Source organism: Lepidothrix coronata, unplaced genomic scaffold, assembly GCF_001604755.1.
Source record: "Lepidothrix coronata isolate B3197 unplaced genomic scaffold, Lepidothrix_coronata-1.0 Scaffold66, whole genome shotgun sequence".
Taxonomy (NCBI): Eukaryota; Metazoa; Chordata; class Aves; order Passeriformes; family Pipridae; genus Lepidothrix; species Lepidothrix coronata.
Window position 1 is genome coordinate 733091 of NW_016690246.1, and position 23063 is coordinate 756153.

Sequence of the window (23063 nt, forward strand, 5' to 3'; positions counted from 1 at the left end):
AAGTATATAATTACAATATTGTGTAATGAAAGAGCAGCTTTATGTAAGTCCACTAAAAATTTACTGTACGGTATAGCAAAGAAAATGAGTCATATTTTCATTGCTAAGTCATCAATAAGAATAGTTTTAAAAAAACAGAAATCTGCAATGCTAACTACAAGTCCTTTTCATGTCTGCTTGCTACTTAGTCATGTTGTGGGTTATTTATATTTCATACAGGAGAGAGAGGAAACAGTAAAACAAATCATGTTTTTAGAGCTAGTGAATTATTTTTTTGACAGATTTATTTCAAAATTTATTTCTGTGAATTGGTTTGTCACAGTGCAAGCTAGAACATCTTTTCCTGACAACTGAAAGCAAAGACGAACAGTGTCACCCTACCACAGTAGGGTATTTTCTAGGCTATAGAGAGCTTTCTCACCAACCATTCTTCAGTTCAAGAACCAGAAGGGATTTGTAGTACTTGGCCTCTGTCCTGTGTCTTTTCTAAATCACTGACATCTGTTCAAAGCAGGTGTAAAGTATTATCATATACGGATATTATAAATTAATTTTTATTCTGACCAGGTATGCACACAATAAAAGGCCAGAGACAAATCTTCTAATCCATCCTTATTATCTCTGTATTACAGCCCATAAAACTGCAGATGAGTTGCTTAGTGCAGACATTTGTGGTCACATTTTAAGGAGAGTAAATTCATGACGTAAAGGTTTGAAATTATGGAGAGTCTAACATATTCACTGGTGATCTGTTCTAAATGTTTATCATTCACCTTTTAAAATATTATTGTGTATTACCTACTGGAAGTGAAAGTTAACTCTCAGCATAATGACCATGTCAGGTCCAGATTCTCTCTGTGTAGTAATTTACTGTGGAAAACTAGGAAATACTTGTGCCATCTGTGAATGCTGTGCTTGTCCTTCAGTGTGGGTGTGTTCACGATGGGTAACTTGTTCATGGCACAAGTAAAAGGGAATTCTTAAAGAAACCCTGTAAGGAAGTGAACACACTGAACTAAAGCTTTTCCAGCACCTGAAAAATTAATTTTCAGGTAATTATGTTAGCAGCTGTTAAGAGGCAATCCTTTAGCCTTGTCAGAAAGTCTTTGGCCACAGCTGAGCACCTGATGATTAAAAAAGCACCAAACTGCTCAAAAGTTGGTCCCAACAAGGATGGAGGAGGAATATGGAAGTTGCTGCAAATTCACATGTACTCAGAAGCAACACAACTGAGTTATGTCTACCTACCAGCTTGAGAGAAAGCCAAGCACACATTACTGCAGTCCTTCAAGCACTGGCTTTATACTGTATATTATAATAATACCTACACATTTTGCTATGCAATATTGTATTATTCTTATTCCTACTGAGAAACTAAACCAATTGCAAAATGAGATTGGAGCTGGAGTTTGTCTCAAATATATTATCTATTTGTATTAGCATCTTGTCTTGCATATGTGTATCAGTGCGTTTGTGCATGTTTGCATGTGTATGAGTTTAGAAACCATTACAGTTGTTTCCTGGCACTTAGGCTCTTTCAATAACATGAAAATCAGCTGACTAAAATCTTTAACGTTTTCCCTAGGACAATCCTAAAATAGTTTTTTATTGGTAGAGCTCAGCACATGGAACTTGTTTCTTCCCGTGATACCAAAAGTCCGTTTAACAAGAACTGTCACTCAAAGTTAATCCTTCTCCTAATGAACCAATTTCTATTGTATTTAAATTCTGCAGTACTCTGAAAGATGCTGGCCTTGCATAAGAAGACACAACAGCAGTCTGCTTTCCAAACACAACCGACTGCTTGAGCACCTCGGCACTTCCTCCTCTAACTTTTGTTCACTCAGGAATTTCCAATTTGCTTCATGTCAAGATACCTCATAATGTACCAAACAGCCAGGTAGAGCAGGTGGACTTTGAAATGTAAAATTGACACAGGAAGGGGTTTTTTGTTTAAATTGAAGGACAAGCTGATAGATGCAGCTCCTGCGTCTGAGGACTGAGGCTCGGTAGAGCAGGGTACCTATAAAGCACCAAGCGTTTTTACACTTAAGTTGCCCACCATTAAAAGTCGCATCACATCCTTGCAGAGTAGACCGTTTCCCTCGGATGCGAACAATATCACAAACACAGAGACCATTCACACGGCTCCTGGGCTGCACTTCGGCGGGCCTGTGATGAAGCTGAGGACCGTGTGTGCCATCTTACGCTCCCAATTCCTCTCGCGTTTGCCAGGGATGTTTGCATCTCAAGAGGGATAGGCTCGGCGCGGGAAGGCCGTGGGAAAGCAGGTGCAGCCCAGGAGGCACGGTGCCCGCTCCCGCTGGATTACGGTGCGCTCAGGGCTGGGGTCTCGGCCGGGGCTCCGCACAGGACCCAGTCGTGTCGCTCTGCATCCCCCTGGCCCAGTGTCGGCCCCGCCTCCCGCATTTCCCACCACGTGGGATCTGGTGTTTGTCTGCCTTCATTTTTCACTTCTAGTTTTGGTGGGGTTTGCATTCTTTTCTTTCTGGTCTTGTTTTGACTTCCCGCAGAAACGGTGCCAGTGCCTGCGTCCTGACCCACTTCTCCGGCAAATAATGATATTCCGCCGCTCCAGCCCCTTCCCCCGCTGACCCTCCAGTTCCCAGGGATCACGCATCTCCTCCGCTTCCTGGCGCGGGGAGCAGCCAGTGAACGGCATCACCTTCCAGGCGGCTGCGGTCGCAGCCCCGCCGATGCCCCGCGCCCGTTCCCACGGCAGCGCCGCGGTGGGGAGCCGCCCCGAGGCCATCGCTCCCGAACGGAGCTTCTTCCCCGGGGGGCTGCTGGGCTCCGCGTCCCCGGGGTCGCACCGACCAGCCCCGCACCTCGCTGACCTCCGAGACCCCAAGAACCCCACACTCCCCCTCCCTGCCTCCGCCTCCAAATAAACTTTTCTTCCCACGCCGAGGGGACGCTGGCGGTGTCCCAGGGGCTGTCCCCGCGCGGAGCCGCTCTCCCCCCGCAAACGCCGGAGCTGTGGTGGGGGTTCTCGATCCCGCGGCCACGCTCTGGTCGCGGTGGCGTGAACCCCTCCCGGGCCCCCATTCCCTCTCTCCAGCCGGTTGACGGGGCGGGGGGGGTCTGACCCTCCTGCCCTCGGGGCGCGCCGTCGCAGTAGCCCGCGCACAACACACCTCCCGCACCCGCACACACACATCCGCAAGCACACCCGCACACATACACCCGCACACATACACCCGCACCCGCACACACCGACACGCGCACACCAACACACCGACACACACACACCGACACACCGACACACACACCCCGACACACACTCGCCCCCCCTACACCGCGCACACGCGTGCGCGCCCGCCCAGCGCGGTCTCCGCCCCCCCGCGCGCACACACACACGACATACACACGATACACACACACACACACGCACGCGATATACACACACGACATACACACACGCGCGCGACAGACACATCAAGCGGACACCCGCGCACACGCACCCGCACACCCGGGCACACCGCAAGCCCCGCGCGCTCCCCCGCAGCCGCTCGCGGCCCTCGCCATGCGCTGAGGGAGCCGCGGCCCCCGTCAGCTCCCAGTGCCGCCGATCCTGCTAGCTCCTAGTGCCGCCGATCCTGCCAGCTCCCAGTGCCGCTGATCCCGCCCGCCCGCGGCGTGGGGGCGGCCGCCGGGCGCGGCCGCGGCGCGGAGCCGGCTCCCCGCGGGCGAGAGGTGCATCAGCCCGCGGAGGCAGCGGGCGGGCAGGAGGTTGAGAGGCATCTGGGCAGGCAGACAGGCAGGCAGGCAGTCGGGAGGAGACGAGGAACGATTTGGACATGCTCATTCTCGGGCGCTTGGTTGCCTGCATCCACCTCGTCTGTATCCTCAGAGTGGGTGAGTGATCTTTGCATGAATTCATCTTTGGGCTTCGGAACAACTTTTCTCCTCGGGCTCCGGTGGGTTTTGCTCCTTCTCATCCCTTTTGCTTAGAGCTGCAGGCGCAGTCCTTGGCTGTTCAACATCGTGAAAACACCCTGTCGACACCACGGGTGGGAGCGTTTCCCCTACCCCTTTTACCTCAGCCGCCGGGCTCCGCGGATGCGCGGTACCCCACGCCACCCTCGGCGGCGGCGGGCTGCTCTGGGGGGGCTCCCCAGCCCGCCCTGCCCCGGCTGCCCCAGCGCGCCCCGCCGAGCCTCTCCCCGCCGAGCCCTCCGCTGGGGTCCGGTCCCGCCAGACTGCCCGCACCGGCGGGGGAGGGAGCGGGTGTGCGCCGGTGACAGGAGAGAGAGAGAGAATCCCTGCCCAGCAGTGCTGACATCGAGCTTCTCCGGGGACGTGGGATGTGAGATGTTACTTTAGGCTCTCTCATGAGCAGTTCCGAAGAGAACCGGGGCTGGTGCAAAATTTCACTCCAAAAAAATGCTCGTTCTCCGAGAACAGGCAACGTCGGTGATTGCTCTAAACCATGCGAAATACGAGTCGTTCATTCACGTGGGACCACGCATAGAGAATATGGATTCATATATAGATTTTAGTGGGACTGCTTACATAACCAAATTCATTTTCAGCTCATGCAGATCTGTGCAACTGGAATGCATCCTAAAAATCATGCAGTGCTCTGTTTTACATTATAAGCGGCATGAGTGAGTTGATGCTGTTATAAGTGCTCTCTTCAGTACTTTCTCAAATACTAGGAGCTTCAGTGGTGGGGCTTGTATCTTACTGGATGATCGTTTTGAATTTATAAGGTTTTATCGAATAGATCACTAGATAATACTAGTTGGCTGCTTGTATTTCAATATGAGGAACTTGGGAGCTTCAGCTCCTTGTGTACAAAACCAGTCTTACAATAGGTCTGTGATGATAAAGTAGGCACTAACCTACATTTGTCACCCAATAGGTGGTGCTGCATCTGAAACCATGCATCTCTATAAACAAAGATCGGGGTTAGGTTACTCGGAGTGAAAACAATTTCGTACCAAGTTCTGCTAGTTAGCAAAAACTACTTTTTAAAATTTTATCACGTGAAAAATATTTTTACTTCCTTTCAGAAAATACCGTGGAATGGTTCCACTATAAATGCGATGACTGTAACTGACCTTCAGTTAAAATGTATGATCCTTGTAAGGGCCTTAATAGCATTTTAATGTTGCTTTTAAACTAACCTATTTCTAAAAACAGGGTACTTAGTCCAATATAATTCTCTTATACTAGTTCGGCAAAGAATGGCCTGTCATAAAACTTTTGATAAGTTTTCATAATGTCTTTCTTACACTGCCAACCTGTTTCCTAAAATCAAAGGTATTCCCAAGGCTGTCTAAAGGAAAAAAATAGCAGGTGGTTTTATATGAGTTTGAGAACAGATCAAGTATACCATGATATAATATCAAATAATATGATACAACTCAATTCAATTTTGGAAAGAACTTCCCTGTTCCAAGCCTATCACACTGGAAGCAATGCAAGACATAAACGTAACTTTTGTAATGAAATCTCTTTTTTAATAATTTCATGTAGCATCTTATTAGAAATAAGATGATTTTATATAATGTGCATCTGTAGGTTATATTTATGCATTTAGAAGAATCTGGCAGGGTAGGAAAAGGTCTTTTACTCACACATGAGGTATAAATGCGGCTACTTTTTGTTTCTCTAGACTGATACATTATTGTTTTCAAACCTGACCTGAAGAGGACCCCTGTTCTAGATGTGATGGATTAATTGTTCTCAATGGTGCATCATTCTGAAGACTCATGAGCTAGACTGCTCAGTGTGTCCAAGAGCATGATTGTTCCCAAGCATGAATACCCTGTGCAGGTTATTAAATTAATTTGATCAGATTTCATTTGAATATGTTTCTCTTTGAGTATCTCTCCATAACTAAATATGCTATACTGTGATAGCATTAGCTCATAGAAACAAATATTTTGTTAGAATTCTGATATTATTTCCTTTTGTGGTTGGGGTCTTTTTCCCAGAAAGTACAAAATAAATTATTGCATACTACCAGTGGATGGTTCCAGTGGCTTGGTGAGAGAGAAGAACTGGGTTGGACTGTTTGGCTCTTACCATCAAGTATTTCTGGTAGAGAATAAATCAAACCCAGGGCTCTGTGAATGGATTTTTGCTGGAGAGCATGGCAATATCCCTTTGCATTCTGGAGCCTATACTTACTAGTGTGAGGCTGGTCAACGTGTAGATCCTGGCCTCGTTTGCTTGTAGTTTCAAAAAATGTTGTTGAGTCCTCAGCTGGTCACATTCAGAGCTCTATAGGTGGTCCTTTCTAATGAATCTGTTTGGAAGACTTGCTGCTGCCTTTGGAAGATTCATCGGGAGAATCTGTCTCATGTTTGGAAAAGACAAAGCAGTCAAGTCAGCCTCACTGAAGAATGAACTATTAGAGCAGATGGATGCAAAAAGCTCGTGGGAATGACAAGACAGTGACAGTTCATTCTCTCTTTTACTGAAGAAATGCTCAGGATCTCGATTCTAATATCCCTGCTGAGATATGAACAGCACCTTCCTTCACAGTGTTACTGAAGCCAAGTAACTTGATTACATCAAGTACTGATGTAATTATTTATGGAACAGGGTATTATCTGAGTATTCTCAGTGAGTGCCATTCAGTGAAGTTCAATGGAGCTACTTGTGCAGTGAGATGCTATTCAGTCACAAGTAAGGGCTTGTGAGAAATCCTATGCAATTGTTTGTGAATGCCGCTGTAGTTAGAGTAGAGAATTCTTATTAAGTTCTTTCTCTTATTAAGATTAAAGGGGAAAAAAAACCCCTATGTGGACAATTCACTTGGTTTTTTACATTATTATTTTAAATGAGAAATTTATGAAGCTGTAATCTGCATAAGTTTCAGGCTGGAGATATTCTTTGAAAGTCTGCCCTGGCTTACTAATGTGTTCCATATAACCTAAAAGTCAGTGGGGTGTGCCGGTTTTTTGCCTTTTGTCTCATTGTGCCTACGGAAAAAATATCTGGAGTCTTTTCAATAAGTAGACTATTTATGAATCTGTGTAGGCAAGAAATTGTTAATAGAAAAAGGAAGATGTTTTAACAAATTACACTGTAATTGTGGCTAAATTTGAGTCAAAGTGGTGTAAATATTTAGGCAAGAGTTAAAAATATTCCCTGCTCTCACTACTAGCAAAATATATGGGTAGTTTCTCCAAATAATGTAAAAATTGTCTCCAAAATTAGCTAGTCTTCATCTTACTGCTATCACTGTCTGACCTCAGCCAGGGCTTTGCCTTTCAAAATGCAACTAATTAATGTTTGAATTGTTTAATTAGTTGTGTCTCTGTTTAATTTCTCATTATCTAGAAAAGATGTCTCCCTCGTTTTTAGTTTGTTTCTGGCATCCCTGTACCATGACTTTATTTGCACAAAAGTAGTAACATTTCCCTAAATATTCTAATTTTTCTTATACAACTGGCATCAGGACTGTATTTCCAAGCTAGCAGACAGCATGCATCTCACTATCAACGTGAAAGCAACTTCTCTGCGCTCCTTACTGGATGGTCACAACTAATAACAATGAGAATCTAAAGGACAGCACCACTTTAGCTTCCTAAATCCAAACATGCTTTTTGTTCATTCTCAGGTCCACGTGTTTAGATTCAGTAAGCTCTTAGACTGTTAAAGGACTATGGAGTCAGATCCTTCTTTTTTTCACTAACCTCTTATTTTGACATTATTTTTGTAGGCCAGTTACTTGTCACACTCAAAACTGAATTACATCACAGTAGTATAACTGTATATTATTTCTAATGCTTTAGCACATTTTACACTTAAGATTATATATTCCTGTGAATGATGATACATAGCTCCTTAGGAGAAATTTAGTACTGCAATGTCTAAAACAAAAGAGCTAAAACAAAAAATAAGAATTTTAGGACCAATTAATTTTGTATTTTAACCATCTATATTTTGACCATATATATGTTATGCATTTTTATACCACAGAGATTTATACATACCAAAATCTAAATATAAAGTATGGATTTATTTTAGGTTCAAATACTGGCAGCTATGAAAACTTGTGCAGAAATGAATGACATTTTCAAATTAATGTAAGTGAGCCAAATATTTACTCAGCACACTAGTCTGTAGGACATATCTAAAATAGTTAAAGCTGTAGTTTCCAGTGTTGAATCAATACAATTTGTAAGGAGAGTTTTCTCAGCTGTATTTGGCCTTACTTCCCCTTTGAATGCACCCTTCTATCTGAATTCTTGGCGAGAAACTAAATAATATATGTAAAAAATAAGATGGCAATTTGAAACTATTATCATTACAATTTGTATTGTAAATTAGGATGTTAATTTATGAATGTAGGCACTTGTCCATTTCTTAGAGAAGGTGATTTCTTTGATTTTCAGTGCTCATCACTTAAGTGGCCACTTCCCACTATGAGTTCTCTAATTAGGAATTTAAGGGTGAACAGATTCTGTTCTTTTGCTGAGAATTTCAATTCCTCTCAAATGTGCTGTGGTTCTCAGTATTCCCTGTAAGGTCTGGAAGTCTGTGGCAGTTCCGGAGCCCTCCACTCCTATTTAATAGCTTGATTCTCACAGCTTCGTGCACCATTTATGTGGCTTTCCTGTACGAGACATCCTTTGGCTATTCAGTAAGCTTCTTTTCCCATAAAGACAAAAGTCACCTTTTTGAATACGTGTCAAGCATTCTGTATTGGAAAGATGAATCTACAGGAAGAAAAGAACTTACAGTATTAAATAAACAGAATCCACTAAATGAAAGATAGCAAATATTTCAAAGAGACTGGGACTATAAATGAAACTTGGCTCCAGCAGGTTGTTGAGGAACTTTTGGCAACAGAGTACTTTTGTAGGAAGGTATGGTGCAGGTTGTTTGTTAAGTACAAATTACTAATGTTGGTCAATTCAGTCTTGAGGTTCAGGTGTAAATAAGTGGAGATTTTAGAAACAAGGTTTATTTTACTTATTTTGTATCACTATCTGATAGAGGGGAAATAATAGACTTTTTAAGTAAAACAGACACTGTGTGAAATTGTCATTTTCTAGATAAGGCATACCTCTCAAAAACTCACATTGCCTTCTACTTCTTGCCCATACTTGACTTCAGTTTTCTTTGATCCACCATAAGTCGCTGTATTTTACCCTAAAAATCAGTATTTTTCATTAGTAATTGAAGACCCCAGGAGCTACTATTTCAGTTAGCTAATTTCAGAAATCACTATTGTGGTAAAAGTCCTGTGGATGACAGAAGTACTGTCCTGCATCTGATGAGGAAAGCTCAGCAGTGAAAGGAAAATGCCCATGTAACTTAGGTGTCCAAATCCAGAATTTTAGTCAAAAGATTCCCTGTCTCAGTTAATACCTTTCATGGCTTCCAGAGAAGCTTTCAGGCAGCTGTAGTTCCTCTTCTGCATGTGCCTTACCTGATCTTATTATGTGCATCTCAATGCCTCTTTACCACCAAAGTTTTATTGGGGTCCAAACCCAAATGTTCTTTCAGATGACTTCACTGATCCTTAAGTCAGTAAGACTTCCCTAAATAGATGCTGACAGAATCAGGTGTCTTAATCTGACTGCTGCTGCTACTTCTGTTTAGGACAAAGGACGAGGTGATGGCTGTGGCACCCTCTCATGTTGTCGCCCAATGACTGAAGCGTTTTACCAACACATTGTAGAGAGAAGACCTGTTCTGGGCTAAAGGGATTTGATGCTACATCTCCTGTCTCCAAGCATTAGGTTTTGTCAGATGAGAAAACTCTTCATGCTTTTTGTTTAATATGAAGCATTTTAGCTTAAATTTTTAAAAATTTTCTAAAAAAATATTTTGAGAGTATACTGGACAAGATCTTGAAAAAGAAATCTATTGAGGTGCCGCTAAGCAGTCGGAAACCACATCTGTGTTGGGAACATTTGGAGCTGGAAATGGAACCTGAGAGAGTGCTAGAAAATTTTCCAGCGTATAAGTTTGCCGTTTTCTTACTGTTCCTTAAGCATCTTCTTCAGGCTTTTGGAGGCAGGACTCTGAATTGGTAGGATAGTAAAACAAGAGAGAAAATATGAGTTCTCATGCCTGCTCCTACTCAGTATTTCATTATCTACTTGCTATTTCATTATCTGTATCTACATATTTTATTATCCACTGCCTTTTCTCTGGTTGTGCTCTAGAAAGAGCAGGTTTTGCCCATTTCTTTAAAAGTCTGAGGTACTTATTTTCAAAAGGGAGTTCTAAGCTGCACTTCTGAAGAATCCAGCTCCCAAAGGTGGGTGAAGCTCAAATGTGTTTCCACCAACTCAGCATTTTACATCAGCTGTCCTGGGCAGCTGAGTACCATTTGGGCAAGCTGGTTGCTTGTTACTGCACTCAGCTGCCTAGATCATCTAAAGACAGTGGAGCAGCCTGAACTTCAAGCCTCTGGAGCCTAGTGCCTAACAGGTGGGTAATCCAACTAAATGCCATCTTGCACCTGGACTTTTGTCTAGGTCAGGGCTATTAAATACATCATTTGCAAACCACCTTTGAACTCAGCTGCTAAAAACCAGACTAGATTTGGTTTGGCTACTTGCCATATAAAAAGCACTGTTTCTTTCTCTAGATTTTGACAGCATCCAATTAGACATACCAGGTAACATGGGTTTTTCTCCTACTACCCTTTATGCTTCACTAAACTTAGAGACTGTAGTTACCTTGGAATTTTTCTCTGTGATATTGAAATATCAAAGATTCTACTGTGCAGATAGCATTCAGCAATTTACATTTCTATATGAAGATATCAGGACTGCTCATCTGACTAGTGAGAGATTTCATTAAGAGTTTTCAGGAACAGTATATCTGTTAGTAATTTGGCTGTGAATTGTCATCCTCATTGCCGAAAGATTTCTGCTAAATATTGGATTGCCTGAAGGCCAAAGTATAAAGTTGTTAGCATTTGAAAAGGTATCCATCTTCACTGCCTTAGATATCTGTATGATAAGATAGAATAACAGTAAAGCAGTGAAGAGTTGTTTAAATGGTGACATTGAAAGGGCAAAATAAGAGACATCATAAGTACTTTTACTATGTTGAAATCGTGTTACAAAGATTTGTCTTCAAAATTAAGGACATTGCATAAAAATAAATAAAATGTATTTTAGTGAAAGGAGACATATGTTTCTGTAAATTCCTTAACAGAATGTGACAAAGAATTCTCTACTCATTTAACATTTCCTTGGGAATCATGATAAGTTCTTTGATCAGGACAGATTTTTTTGTTTTTTAATAAGCTATCCAGGCCAAATTAAACTTTTCCTAAAGAAAATAGAAGGTTTTATTGAATTTGTTGAGATTTAGACTGGTTTGTATCGTAATTCTTCAGAATACATTTTTCGAAAAATAATGCTATCTTTTAAAGCTGTCAAATCCCTTGAAAAGATAAATTTGTAATGTTCTGCAGGGGCAGCTTATGCTGAAGAAACTGAAAGATTTTTGAAAGCTAAAGCAAATATTTTGAGGAAAAATCAGTGTTTAAAAAAATACTTGATTCTTCAATTGCTTTAGATACTGAACTCCATAATTTAAGCAGAAGTTCCCAAAAACAAAAACATCTTCTTGCTCAGACTAAATAGTTAATGATCAGAGCAACAGATGGATTTATAAAAGGGACCTAGTATAACTTCAGGCAGTTTGTCTTCTAGTTCCATCTGACCAATTACATTTCATGTATTTCTAGCCATTTGGAAAAGTCATTTTGTTCCAAGTGTATGCCAGTTATTTCTGTCATTTCCTTTTGTAACTCTTGTTCTGATAGGCACGTCTATCAAATACCTAACAAATTTGTCAGGTTGGGGCTTCCTGGGAGGCTCAGGAGCCTTCTGCCAGATTCTTGGAGCACTCCAGTTATGTGTCTGGGAGATTTCATGTTGCGTGGTGCATTTGCCACACAACACATCCACCCATCATCTGCACAGAGATTGGAGTGAGTCTTCTGTGATCTGTGCCTACCTTTTTCATTGTAATCTTTGAGTTTTAGTCACTAGCTTTGCATTTTATGTATATGGAAAAGTTGCAGAAAAGCTTGTTTTGTTGTTTGGTAGTTTGGTTTTTTTTTAACACACCTTACGTTTGTGTTAAAAACCCTTGTGTATCACTGTAGATCCACAGTTCACAGTAGTTAATTCTGCCTCATGTGTGTGGAAATGCATATGAATAAATCCTGGATAAGCATCAAGGAGAAAAAGTTCCAGAAGATCTGTTTTAAGTTTTAGGATAGCACTGACAAAAACCCAAATGGCTATAAACTGGCAATGTGCACATTTAAGCTGAAAATTCGAAGAAAGTTCCTGGCCATTACAGCAGTGGAATTTTGAGAAATCTTTCCAATGGTAGTAATAGGAGCAAAAAACCAACCTGATTTTTTTGTAATCATGGAGTACAATGTTTTTTGTAAGATCCTGTGGCACCTGCAACAGGAGAGTACTGCATCAATGATCTAGTGGTCCCTGTCAGTAAGTACCATGGCACAGTTTCAATTGTGCTGAGTAAGAAAACTGAGAAGTGTGCACCTGGCTGTGCCAGCCAACTGCCTGCTGAATCAACATAAAACAATCATTCCTCATGATTTGTAAGCTGAGGTACTGAGGACTGAGTGCTTGCTTAGCATCTCAAGTACCACTCAGCATTTCAAAATGCACCGTGTAGTATAATTTCATAAACCTATACAGAAAAAGAAATAAATATAAATTATATAAATAGGAGACTGTATGCCGTAAATACAATATAAAGTAGGGAGACTTAAGAATGTATATTTTGTGTTTAATTATGGTATTTTGAGGCTGTTGACCATGTGACTATTTTAAATAAGATTACTTGTACAAGAACAAGGTACGAAACCTCCTTTAAAGAAAAGTATTTGAAATCTCCCATGGCATTGTATGACTTTAGGGGCTAGGGGTATAGTTCAAATACTAGCCATTTGAAAATCTTTGAGAACTGGCAGTGCTCTCACCACATGCACATTCTCCAAAGAAACAGGCAGTTACATTTTAGTCTACTCATGTAAAATTTCTCCTGCAGCTTTGTAAGGGTTCTCCTTGTGATTTCTGCACCCCTTTTAATGTGTAATTCTTATGTATCTGATACAATTCATCTTCACTATTTCTTCCTCCTTCTTCATTTGGGATGAAGAAAAAGAGATTTGTATTTTGCTTACTGCTTTATCTATATGGTAAAAAAATAAAAATAAAAAAATAAATCAATATAATAGGTATTAGAACTAACCAAACAGGAGGTAAAAAATATAAATTCCTTATTTTGTTTCTCTGTGAATTCTATTTTCTGTACTGTTGTCTAATCACTTTCAAAGGTTTAGTTTTTGATATCTCTTGATGAGAGACAGAAAAGAGATTTCTGTATTTACAGTATATATATATTTGAGCAGAGATGAAGTCATTATTCAACAGAATTCATTCAGGAATACTTAGACTAGAAATTATTCTTTTAATCCATTAGGGAAAAATGCATTCATGAAGAATTCCCATTGATTATGCAAAGCTATCCTTTAAACGGAGTCCTTTTCATTCTTTTCTGGTTTGTGCCATCCACTGTGGGATTTGTAACATGTGAATCAGAAGATAAAACATGTTTCCATGTGACAGTGGTAATCACTGTCTATATGGGAAGTTCCAACCTTTTTGTGTGAGGTGATACAAGAAGACTGTGACACAAAATCTTCCAAAGGTTTGCATGAGCAGTTGCTGTACTCATGCAAAAGGACGTTTAGATTAGATATTAGGAAAAATGTCTTCACTTAAAGTGTGATCAAGCCTGTGGCTGTCCAAGGAAGTGGTGGAATTATCGTCCCTGAAAGTGTTCAAATGAACATGTGGATGTTGCACTTGGGGACATGATGAAGTGGTGGACTTCATGGTTGGACTCAATACCTTAGAGGTCTAAGAAAAATGACAACAGGAACAGATATGCCCTGTTCATTAGGAATATGTGGACATCTTAAATGATCTGATTAGCTTTAGCAATTATTAGGGTGTTTACCGTAGGAAAGGAGAATCGTCATATTAAAACAAATTGAAAGTGCAATTTAGAGCAGATTAAAAATACTCTTATTGCCCTGGTGAATGGAAGAAAACAGGTTCAGCTAAATCAGGTAAAGCTAATAAGGCAATGATGCATAACAGATAGTTTCAGGCTACATGCAGTCAAGTGAAATACAGGAAAATGTATATGGAGCAGCCAGAAAATGTAGTCCTGGTTTTGGTGAATAAGGTAATATCAGTTAATCGGCTTTTTCTAATATGATCCACCCATTCTATCATAATTGTAAGTGGTGCATTTGAACAAAACTGTAATCCATGTTTGTTTCATTAGTTAAATAATTCCTTGGATGTGCAAGAGCTTTTCTAAACGTGTGTAACTTAAATCTGCTATTCTCTTGAAAGCAACGGGAAATTCAACCAACTCAGGGTATCTTTGTGATTAAATCAAAGCAAGGTTTTTTCACCTTGCAGCGGAACTCAGAATGCTATGTTAGGCGTCCCACTTGGCATGTATAGGCACCTAGATTGGGATTGATAGCAGCCAGCATCCCCTGTGCTGGACGTGCAAGCTTGGCTGGTAAAAAACAGATCAGTGTGGATAATAAAGTGTGAAGAGATAGCTAACTGGGATGTGCCTCTCAGGGTCATGTATTGGGAATAACTATGCTGAAACATCTTGTTTAGATGGCTAGACCTGACAAAAAAATGTTGTGGAATTCAGAATTGTTGATCTTACTACGCCTAAACCAGCTATAAGATGTTGATACTGGAGACTTATCATCATCATCTAATAAACAACATTTGCCCAAGAAACAGGAGATGGCAATTCTAAACCTTTCCCAAGTATGGGGGTTTGAACCGCAGATGTGGAGAGCTGTATGATCCACAGTCTGACAGAGCACAGCAGCTGAGGATGGGCAACACTGCTGCTCATACCCAGGCTGCAGATGGGAATAGTAGAAAAGATTGAAAGAGAAAACCTAACTATCCAGTCTAATGGCTGAGACAAGGTGGTCCAGCACAGCAATTCCAGGTGCTAGACTAGATTTTTGCCCTCCTTTCTTCACTGTGCCCTCACTACGCCGCTCTAGACCAGCAGCTGCCACTGTGTGTGAGCAGCAAATCCCTGGTCTCCTTCCCCCACCAGGCCCCCCACATCATTGTCACCGTGGCGGCAATAGGGCATCTCTGCAGAGGGCATTTGGCTGCAGAGGCAGCCTATATTGCTGGAAGGGCCACTCTGTCTGTGACAGGCAATAGGAGTCAGGCCAGAAAATACGTTCTGTAAGTTAGTTTAAACTTTTGGGTCAGCTGTTGGACCATGCTGCATTATGTCTTCTGGGAAAGGAGTGAGACATGGGATTTCTGTGCCTGTTGGTTTGATTGTTTCTTTTATCTAGCTGCTATCCAATGTAAAAAACACCAGGATTTCTGTTGTCTCCTGTAGTTTTGAAACCTGCTGAAGGATGCTGCTGTATCTTCTGGAAGGTCAGTCTGGTGCTTATCTTGGTCTTCTGGGCATCTCTGAATAGTCACCTGCTTACCATGCGCCCATGAAGTCTGTGCATCTTTCAGTCTTGGACCAGTTGCCCGTTTTTTTATGTTGCAGAAAGTGAACCAGTTAAACACAAAAGTGCACTTTATCTGTTCGAGAAAAGAACTGTATCATTAGTGCGTGTAAGAAATGTATGCATTTGCACCACCCCTGTTGGAATAGCAGGAGGTTTTCTACCACAGGCAGGTATGGCAACCGAGTGAACAAGAGCTGCAGTGTCCTGGAAGAAAATACAGCATGTGCTCCTTTTTGTAGAAAATCAGCTGCTTTAGATGGGATAGAGACAACAAATGCATTTCCCTGGTGAGTCACCAAGCTTCCACAAAGCCCCATATCTCCAAGGCTTTCAGCTGAGGTGGAGTATTTAACGCTGCTTGCAATACAGTCAAAACCTTAAAGGCTTAGTCAAACCTATAATTAATTGATGCTTCTATAAGACTTAGAAGATATAACTCACTTGATGAGCACTAGGTCTGTTGCTAATGATTTTAAATCTACAAAGCAACTTCCTAAAACCCGTTGAAATTGGCAATTATAATGTTCTGTCTTACGCGGGAAAGCTTTTATCACTCCAGAGCAGGAAATAAATGCATGACTTAAACTGGAGAGATGCAGTGACAGAACAGCGGCAAACTGTGAAACACACTGCATGGCAGAAGGCCAGAGGAGGATTTGCTGTTGCTTGTTCCAAAACTTGATTTGAAGTAATTTCAGTGTTTCTGTGTTGCATAAATGACTGTGAAAGTCCCAGAAAGTCTGTAGTTGCATGTGCTTACGGTCTGAAGATAAGACTTAATTGAAAAATTTTACTTTGATGCCCTTCATTTTTTTTTAATCCTGTGCAATTACAAGGCTACATTCTGGCAGACCACTATAAGTGAACTGAATGAAAATATTCTGACTTGTTCTGTCACAGATACTTAAATATGATTAAAAAAAAAGAAGATAAGATAAAAAAAGTTATTAAAATATGTCTGAAAACCTATTGTTTTCTGTTCAAGTGTAGGAATATTTTGTGGAGAAACTAATCAACTGCAGTCTAGAAGCCTGATTTTTGCCAAAGTGCTTTCTGAGAGCAAAATGTGCGAAGCTATCTTCTGTGTTCGACTAGTGCTTGTTGTGGGTTCAGCAATGACAGCCACCAAATTGTTTCCCTAACTTATTCAATTTTTCATAAGGTCATTAAAATTTAAGAGGTTCTTTGGTAAAAAGCATTGTGGTGTTTGCTTGTAAACTTTCTAAATTTCCTCAAATAACTTCCAGTTATTAATGTGTAGAAAAAGGGAAATAAGAACATTTTAAGAAAATAAAAAGGCATTAAAGAAAGACTCTGCTTTTAAGGATGTATGGATATTTTTAAGCAAGTGTAGTGCTGCCAGATGTAAATAATGTTGAAGACATTTTCAGAAACATTTTATTTACTTTGATTAATTGCATAATGAATTCTCCCTAGTAGATGTTTGATTAAGTGAAAAATACTTCAAGTTACTTCTTGAAAGAGCAAATTTTATTGTAATGGTTTTATATCATAATAACAAAGTTACATCCAAGTAAAATGAGGGGAAAAAAGTCTATCTTACTACTTGTCCATAAGCTTTCCACTGAGTGATTAAAGTTAGCATTGTGCCCATTGGTGCAATACTGATATACTTCAGAAATTTTACAGACATTTGGGAAATTTATAAGTAGTTTATGGGAAATACAGCCATTTAAATTACACAATATACTTATTTCAATACATAGACAGATTAATCCTCTAAACGGGTTTTTACATGTCAGATATTTAAACAAAAATGAAATCTGCAGTTAAACTGTCATATGGAGATGCTGTGTAATCAGGAAATTGCTATCATATATTATTTATGTATCGACATCTAAGTGCATCTGTCAGTGACCAGTTTCATTGCATAAGGTACTGTATAAACACAGAGCAGGAACATGACACTTGCTCAAAGGAATTTAGAAATAAAATAAAATACAGAAAGAGAAGCTGATAGGACAGCGAAGATGGGAGTTGCAGCTAAGAAAAAGTCATATATTAGTCAGTATAAAGAGCAGTTGAGTTGGTGAAGCAGCAGTTTGTCCCATCTTTTCTAGCTATTCCTGTGAGTGCCGGTTTTCAAAGAGGTATTGAACAGATCTGTCTCAGTTCCTCATCTGTAAACTAGAGGTAGTAATATTTTACTCAAAGGCATTTTGCGTGAACAAGAGCTTGTTCACCTTTCTAACAGTCTTTCAAGAGTGGAAAAGTTAGCTCCAAGTCATATGTTATAGGGCAGTGTCCCACTGCAACAAAGTTATGCAGGGAGCCTTTGCAGCCTCTGTAGGACCCAGAGTGTGCGTGTGGACAGCTCCATTTGTAGTCACCTGGAGTCCCTGGTACAGCCCCTTTTGTGCCATATAAGACCTAGGCAAAACTTAGAGGTGAGGAGAAGCATTCACCTGGAGACCTTATGTGTCCTTGTGATTTTCATGATTCAATAGGAAACTGAAAATCGTGAGACCTTGGAACTGAACCTGGCAGACAATATCAACTCAAGCATGTACTTTTACTTTCTTTGCTTCAGTTTTCTGTCTGAAAAACTGAGACAATATACCCATACTTTCTGATGTCAGTTCAGGAACAAAAGTGCTGTGTAAATACTAGGGTGCACAGACAGTACAGTGTGAGCCCTGGCATGTGAGGAGCCGAGGCTGTGCTGCTCTAGATGACAAGAGAGCCCTTTAATATGAGCACAACCTTCCTAATGGTGTATGACTTCACTTAGGTGAGACTGCATGTACATTTATTCCTGAAAACATGAGTCAAAACTGCTGATCCAAACATTTATCCTATGGTAGATCCTCTCTGGTCATAATCCTGAGCAGAGGTTCTTACCATCTGTGACCCACTGGTACGAGAAACCACAGGCTGCAATAAGCTTCATGGTCCCAGCCTGAATGTCAGAATGGAGAAATGTAGCAAAATTAGGTAGGCATTTGCTGTATAAAACAAAGCTCTAACATGTCACAAAAGGAACTATTATACTGAATGAGGATACCACTGATGTTATTTTATCTAATTGCCGTAATTTAGTGTTTATATGCTGTATAGCTAGACATGTGGTAGGACAGTCATAACATGCTAAAAAGTTAGGTTTTTCTCGTGTGTAGCAGTCAGTAAAACTTGGGCCCACGTCATGTTTGATGATAATAATAAAAATAATGTTATCCTGTGTCATTCTTCTTCTTGCTACAAAGGTGGGCATATGAGCACGGGTATAGGTTTGGTGGGTGTTGGCAGCTATTTTCGATTAGCTGTCATCTCAGTTCTACAAGGTCTTGCAACACACACTGTCTAGGTGCTGAATCAGTGGGTGCGGCTTTTCTCTCTTATGCTCTACATACTGCCAGGTAAAAAGGGACATGGGTCACCATTCATGCTTCACTGTTTGCTGCCAGTTACCACAGTGCAGTGTCCTAATAAATTCTTCGTGTCTCCAGTTCTGACTTCAGGGACGTGGTGCTGTGTATCCGTTACTTGTAATTTAGATGTAAATACTGACTTTTAAGTTGTGACCACAAGGACAGGCAAGTACTGACATGGGCAAAAGCTTTAAATTGCACAAGTGAGCAGTGTATAACAACCTACATTTCTTTCACTTTCTCCTTAAAAAAAAAGCAAATGTTAAAAATGAGTTGAAGGACCATTCCAGATTTCTGTTGTCTTCTAGCAAATGATGACTTATATGGGCAAAAGCAGTAAAAAAAGTGATGGGTCCTACTGACAAGAGCAAAAGACTTGATGGTAGTTTCCAGAGTACTTCAGAGTTCATAGAAATCCCAGAGAGATTAAGAAAGAGGAAGAGAGCAAATGGAGGAAAAGAATAGGAAAAAAATAAAAAAAAAAGAAAGAGAAAGGGAGAAAGAGGAAGGAGGGAGTGAAGAAGGAGGGGAGGAAGGAAGAAGAAAATTTATAAACGAGACACATTTGGTGCTTGTGCAGCTTGTTTATCTCTTGTCTTTTAATTTTGGTGCTGCTGCATTCTGCAACTACTTGCCATTTGTAACTACTAGAAAAGGAGGCTGGGGAGTCAAATTACTCCTGCTGTAACTTTTACAGACATCGCATCACCAAACCCAGAGCGAAATGAAATGAAGTAACTCAACTCCAAGCTTTCAATATCAGGGGTTTTTTACAACTCTTTTCTCCATAGTGAGGAAAACGAAGAGGGTAATGCTACCAAATGCAGTTAAGTGAAGTTTATTGCAGAGCAATTTATGAGATGCTCATTTATCACAACAGCGAAAAAAGTAGCTCAGAACAAGAGTTGAGGAGTCTTAATATATTTTTTTTAAACAAGAATTGTTTATGTAACTTCCTTGGCATCATCACCACAGTGATCTCTAAAAACACATAGGTATGTAATACTTCTAGCCAATACAAGATGAATCAGTTATAGAAAGATGCTTGTTGACACTTGCAAGGAGAAGTTAAGTGATGCAACAAGAAGAGCAGTGATGGGTTTGGGGAGGGAAGAGACACCACCGCCCTGCCCACTTACCCACACTTGCACACTGCCTTGGCCTTTGAGGCTCTCCCTCAACCCCTCCTCTCTTCTCCTGCTCATAGGGAACCTTATGTGCTCTTCTTCCCCTCCTTCTCTTCCTCAGTTCCACATCTGGATGTGACCCAGATTTCCCTTCAGAAAATCCTGCTCTTCTGGAGGCATGGAGAATTCTTGTCTGACAGGGTAGAGGGAATACTGCAAAGCAGATTCTGAGTGATTGTCACTCACTGCCTATGACGAGCATCCATATCTGAGATTATTATATAAATTCTGTTTGTAAAACATGCAGTCTCCATGCAGCTTGAGTCCTGTGGATATTCTGGCAATATTACAAATAAATCATAATAATAGTTGTTAAAAAGTGAGCGCTGACACTGATATTCAGGTTGTAATGACCATTGTAACCTAAAAAACCCCAAGGAGCTTTATTGTTTTCAAAAGAGAAGTGTGTGTTCTTAGGCTGAAAGGTAATTTGGTTGTAACAGTACACTGAATTTATAGTGAATGCATCCCCACCTAGTGCTGCCTCCTTGCACAATACGCAACCCAGTATTTGATGGTAAAACTCACTGCTCTTGAGCATGGCACACTGCTGCCTCTCTGGATAGGATATAGGTGTGCATAATAGATCAGACAGGGACTGCTGGTTTTCACCAAAATGTATAGACCTTTGGTAATAACTGTCTTTGTAAGGGAACATCTGAAGGGATGGTAAAAGCCTTGGACTTGTAAGGACTATAGTTGGGAAGAGTTTTAGTGTGCAAAGGGAACAATCAAGCTGGCATGGCATGTAAGTCCTGTACATTTAAGGTTTCTTTTCAGGGAGAGAATATTTAGAAATGAGTTTGAGCTATATTTCACAATTATTTTAATTGGAGAAAACAACTCTAAATTCTTTTTGATGCAATAACTTTATTGAGTGCTATTTTAAGACGCCACCCTAGGCTCTAGTCGTGAAGGAACATGTGCTTGACTGGGCTGCAATCACTCTAGAAAATAAAACTGATGTTATAGTTGCAGCTCTAAAGAGAAGATCTCTGTTCTTTTTCCTCCATGCCAAAATTCCACGATAACTGTGATGAGTATCCTACTTTTCTGGGGGGAAAAAAGAGAAAAAAGAGAAACAAGCTGTAATTTCCTATGAAAAAAATAAGTAAAGAAAGAAATTGGCAAGAAAAAAGCCATACTAGTGCAAATCCTGATCAAAACAAATTCTTCTGCTCAGTTCTAAAGCGTGTCCATAAAATTTTTGGTGTACATCTACAAGACATTACAATTTTCTGACGTATAGTGTACAACAAATAAGTTTCTAAGAGCAAGGTAATATTAGGGTGTTGTGGTTTAACCCCAGCCAGAAACTAAGTACCCCACAGCCGCTCGCTCACTCACTCTTCCACCAGCAGGATCGGGGAGAAAATTGGAAGGGTAAAAGTTAGAAAACTCATGGGTTTAATAGGGAAAGCAAAAGCCACATGTCCAAACAGAGCAAAACAAGGATTTTTTCCTTCCCTTTCCAATGGGCAGGCAAGTGTTCAACCATCTCCAGGAAAGCAGGGCTCCATCATGTGTAATGGTAACTTGGGAAGAAAAGTGCCATTGCTCCAAACATCCCCCCCTTCCTTCTTCCTGCCACTTTCTATACTAAGAATGATACCATATGGTATGGAATACCCCTTCGGTCAGTTGGAGTCATCTGTCTCAGCTGTGTCTCCTCCCAACCTCTGCACCCCCAATTCCTTGACAGTGTGGCAGTATGAAAAGCATAAAAGGCCTTGGCTCTAAGTGCTGCTCAGCAATAGCAAAAACATTTCTGTATTATCAACCCTGTGTTCAGCACAAATCCAAAACACAGCCCCATACCAGCCACTGTGAAGAAAATGAACTATACCCTAGCCAAAGCCAGCACATAGGGTAAGAAATAGTATCCAAGAGCTACTCTTGGATTTAAGTGACTCATGCACAGAAATAAGAAAAAAGTTAATTGCTAATGCAAATGACCATATAGCAAATTAAATTTGAAGGAAGGGATTGATTCGATTTATACATGATCCTCTTCTTTCTTTGATGTAGGAAGATGTCCAAAATATGGCCAAAAATGTGGAGTATTCAGTGTCTGCATGAGAACTGCCTATTATCATACATACACCAGTGTAGCCTCTCAAACAACATAAACATAAAAGTAGGTATTAAGATACCATTAAAACCAACAGAACCGTTTTTCCTACTATTACATTCTTTCATTGCCTTTCCTTCCAGCATAGGAGGTAGTGGGACTTGTTGACAGAGGTTTAAAGTAGCTTGGAAGGGGGAAGGGAACAAAAAAAGGCTCATCAGTGATGAGGAAAAGGGATGGTGTGCCAAAATTTGAGAAAACGAGCACTCATGGGATCTCTCAATCTGCTTCATAAGGTATTGGCTACAATGTACCCCACCTGAAATGTTTCTATACCAACGCACACAGCACAAGGAACAAATGAGGAGCTCGAAGCTTTGGCCCAGTCCCAGAGATGTGACATCATTGGCATAAGTGAAACCAGGTGGGATGAGACCTGGGACTGGAGTGCCATGTTGGATGGTTGCAGGCTCTTCAGGAGGGACAGGCAGGGCAGAAGAGGCAGAGGGGTGGCACTGAATTATTCTTTGAGGAACTAGGAGACAGAAGATTCCTAAAAAACCTGGATGCCAACTTTATGGAACAGGTCCTAAGGGAACTGACTCAGAAAGGTGCTCTCCTTGATCTGCTGCTTGTCAACGGAGTGGATCTCATGAGTGAAGTGGAGATTGGTCACAGTGGCCACAGTGGCCAGTCATCTTGGCCACAGTGGCCACAAAGCGATCAAGTTTAAAATTTCTGTTGACAGAAACAAAAGTGCCAGCAAAACCTCAATCGTGATATAAGGAGAGCAGACTTCAGGCTGCTCAGAGAATTAGTAAGTA

At 40.9% G+C, this 23063-nt stretch overlaps 1 protein-coding gene across 1 annotated transcript in view; it reads left to right on the forward strand.

Annotated features, from left to right (window-relative positions):
• Positions 1-3708: 3708 nt before the first annotated feature.
• PTPRZ1 (protein tyrosine phosphatase, receptor type Z1) overlaps positions 3709-23063 on the forward strand; it is a 138586-nt gene continuing 119231 nt past the window's right edge. Inside the window, 1 exon segment of the mRNA XM_017818153.1 lies at positions 3709-3879. Coding sequence (XP_017673642.1) covers positions 3822-3879 — 58 coding nt within the window. The 5' untranslated portion in view covers positions 3709-3821.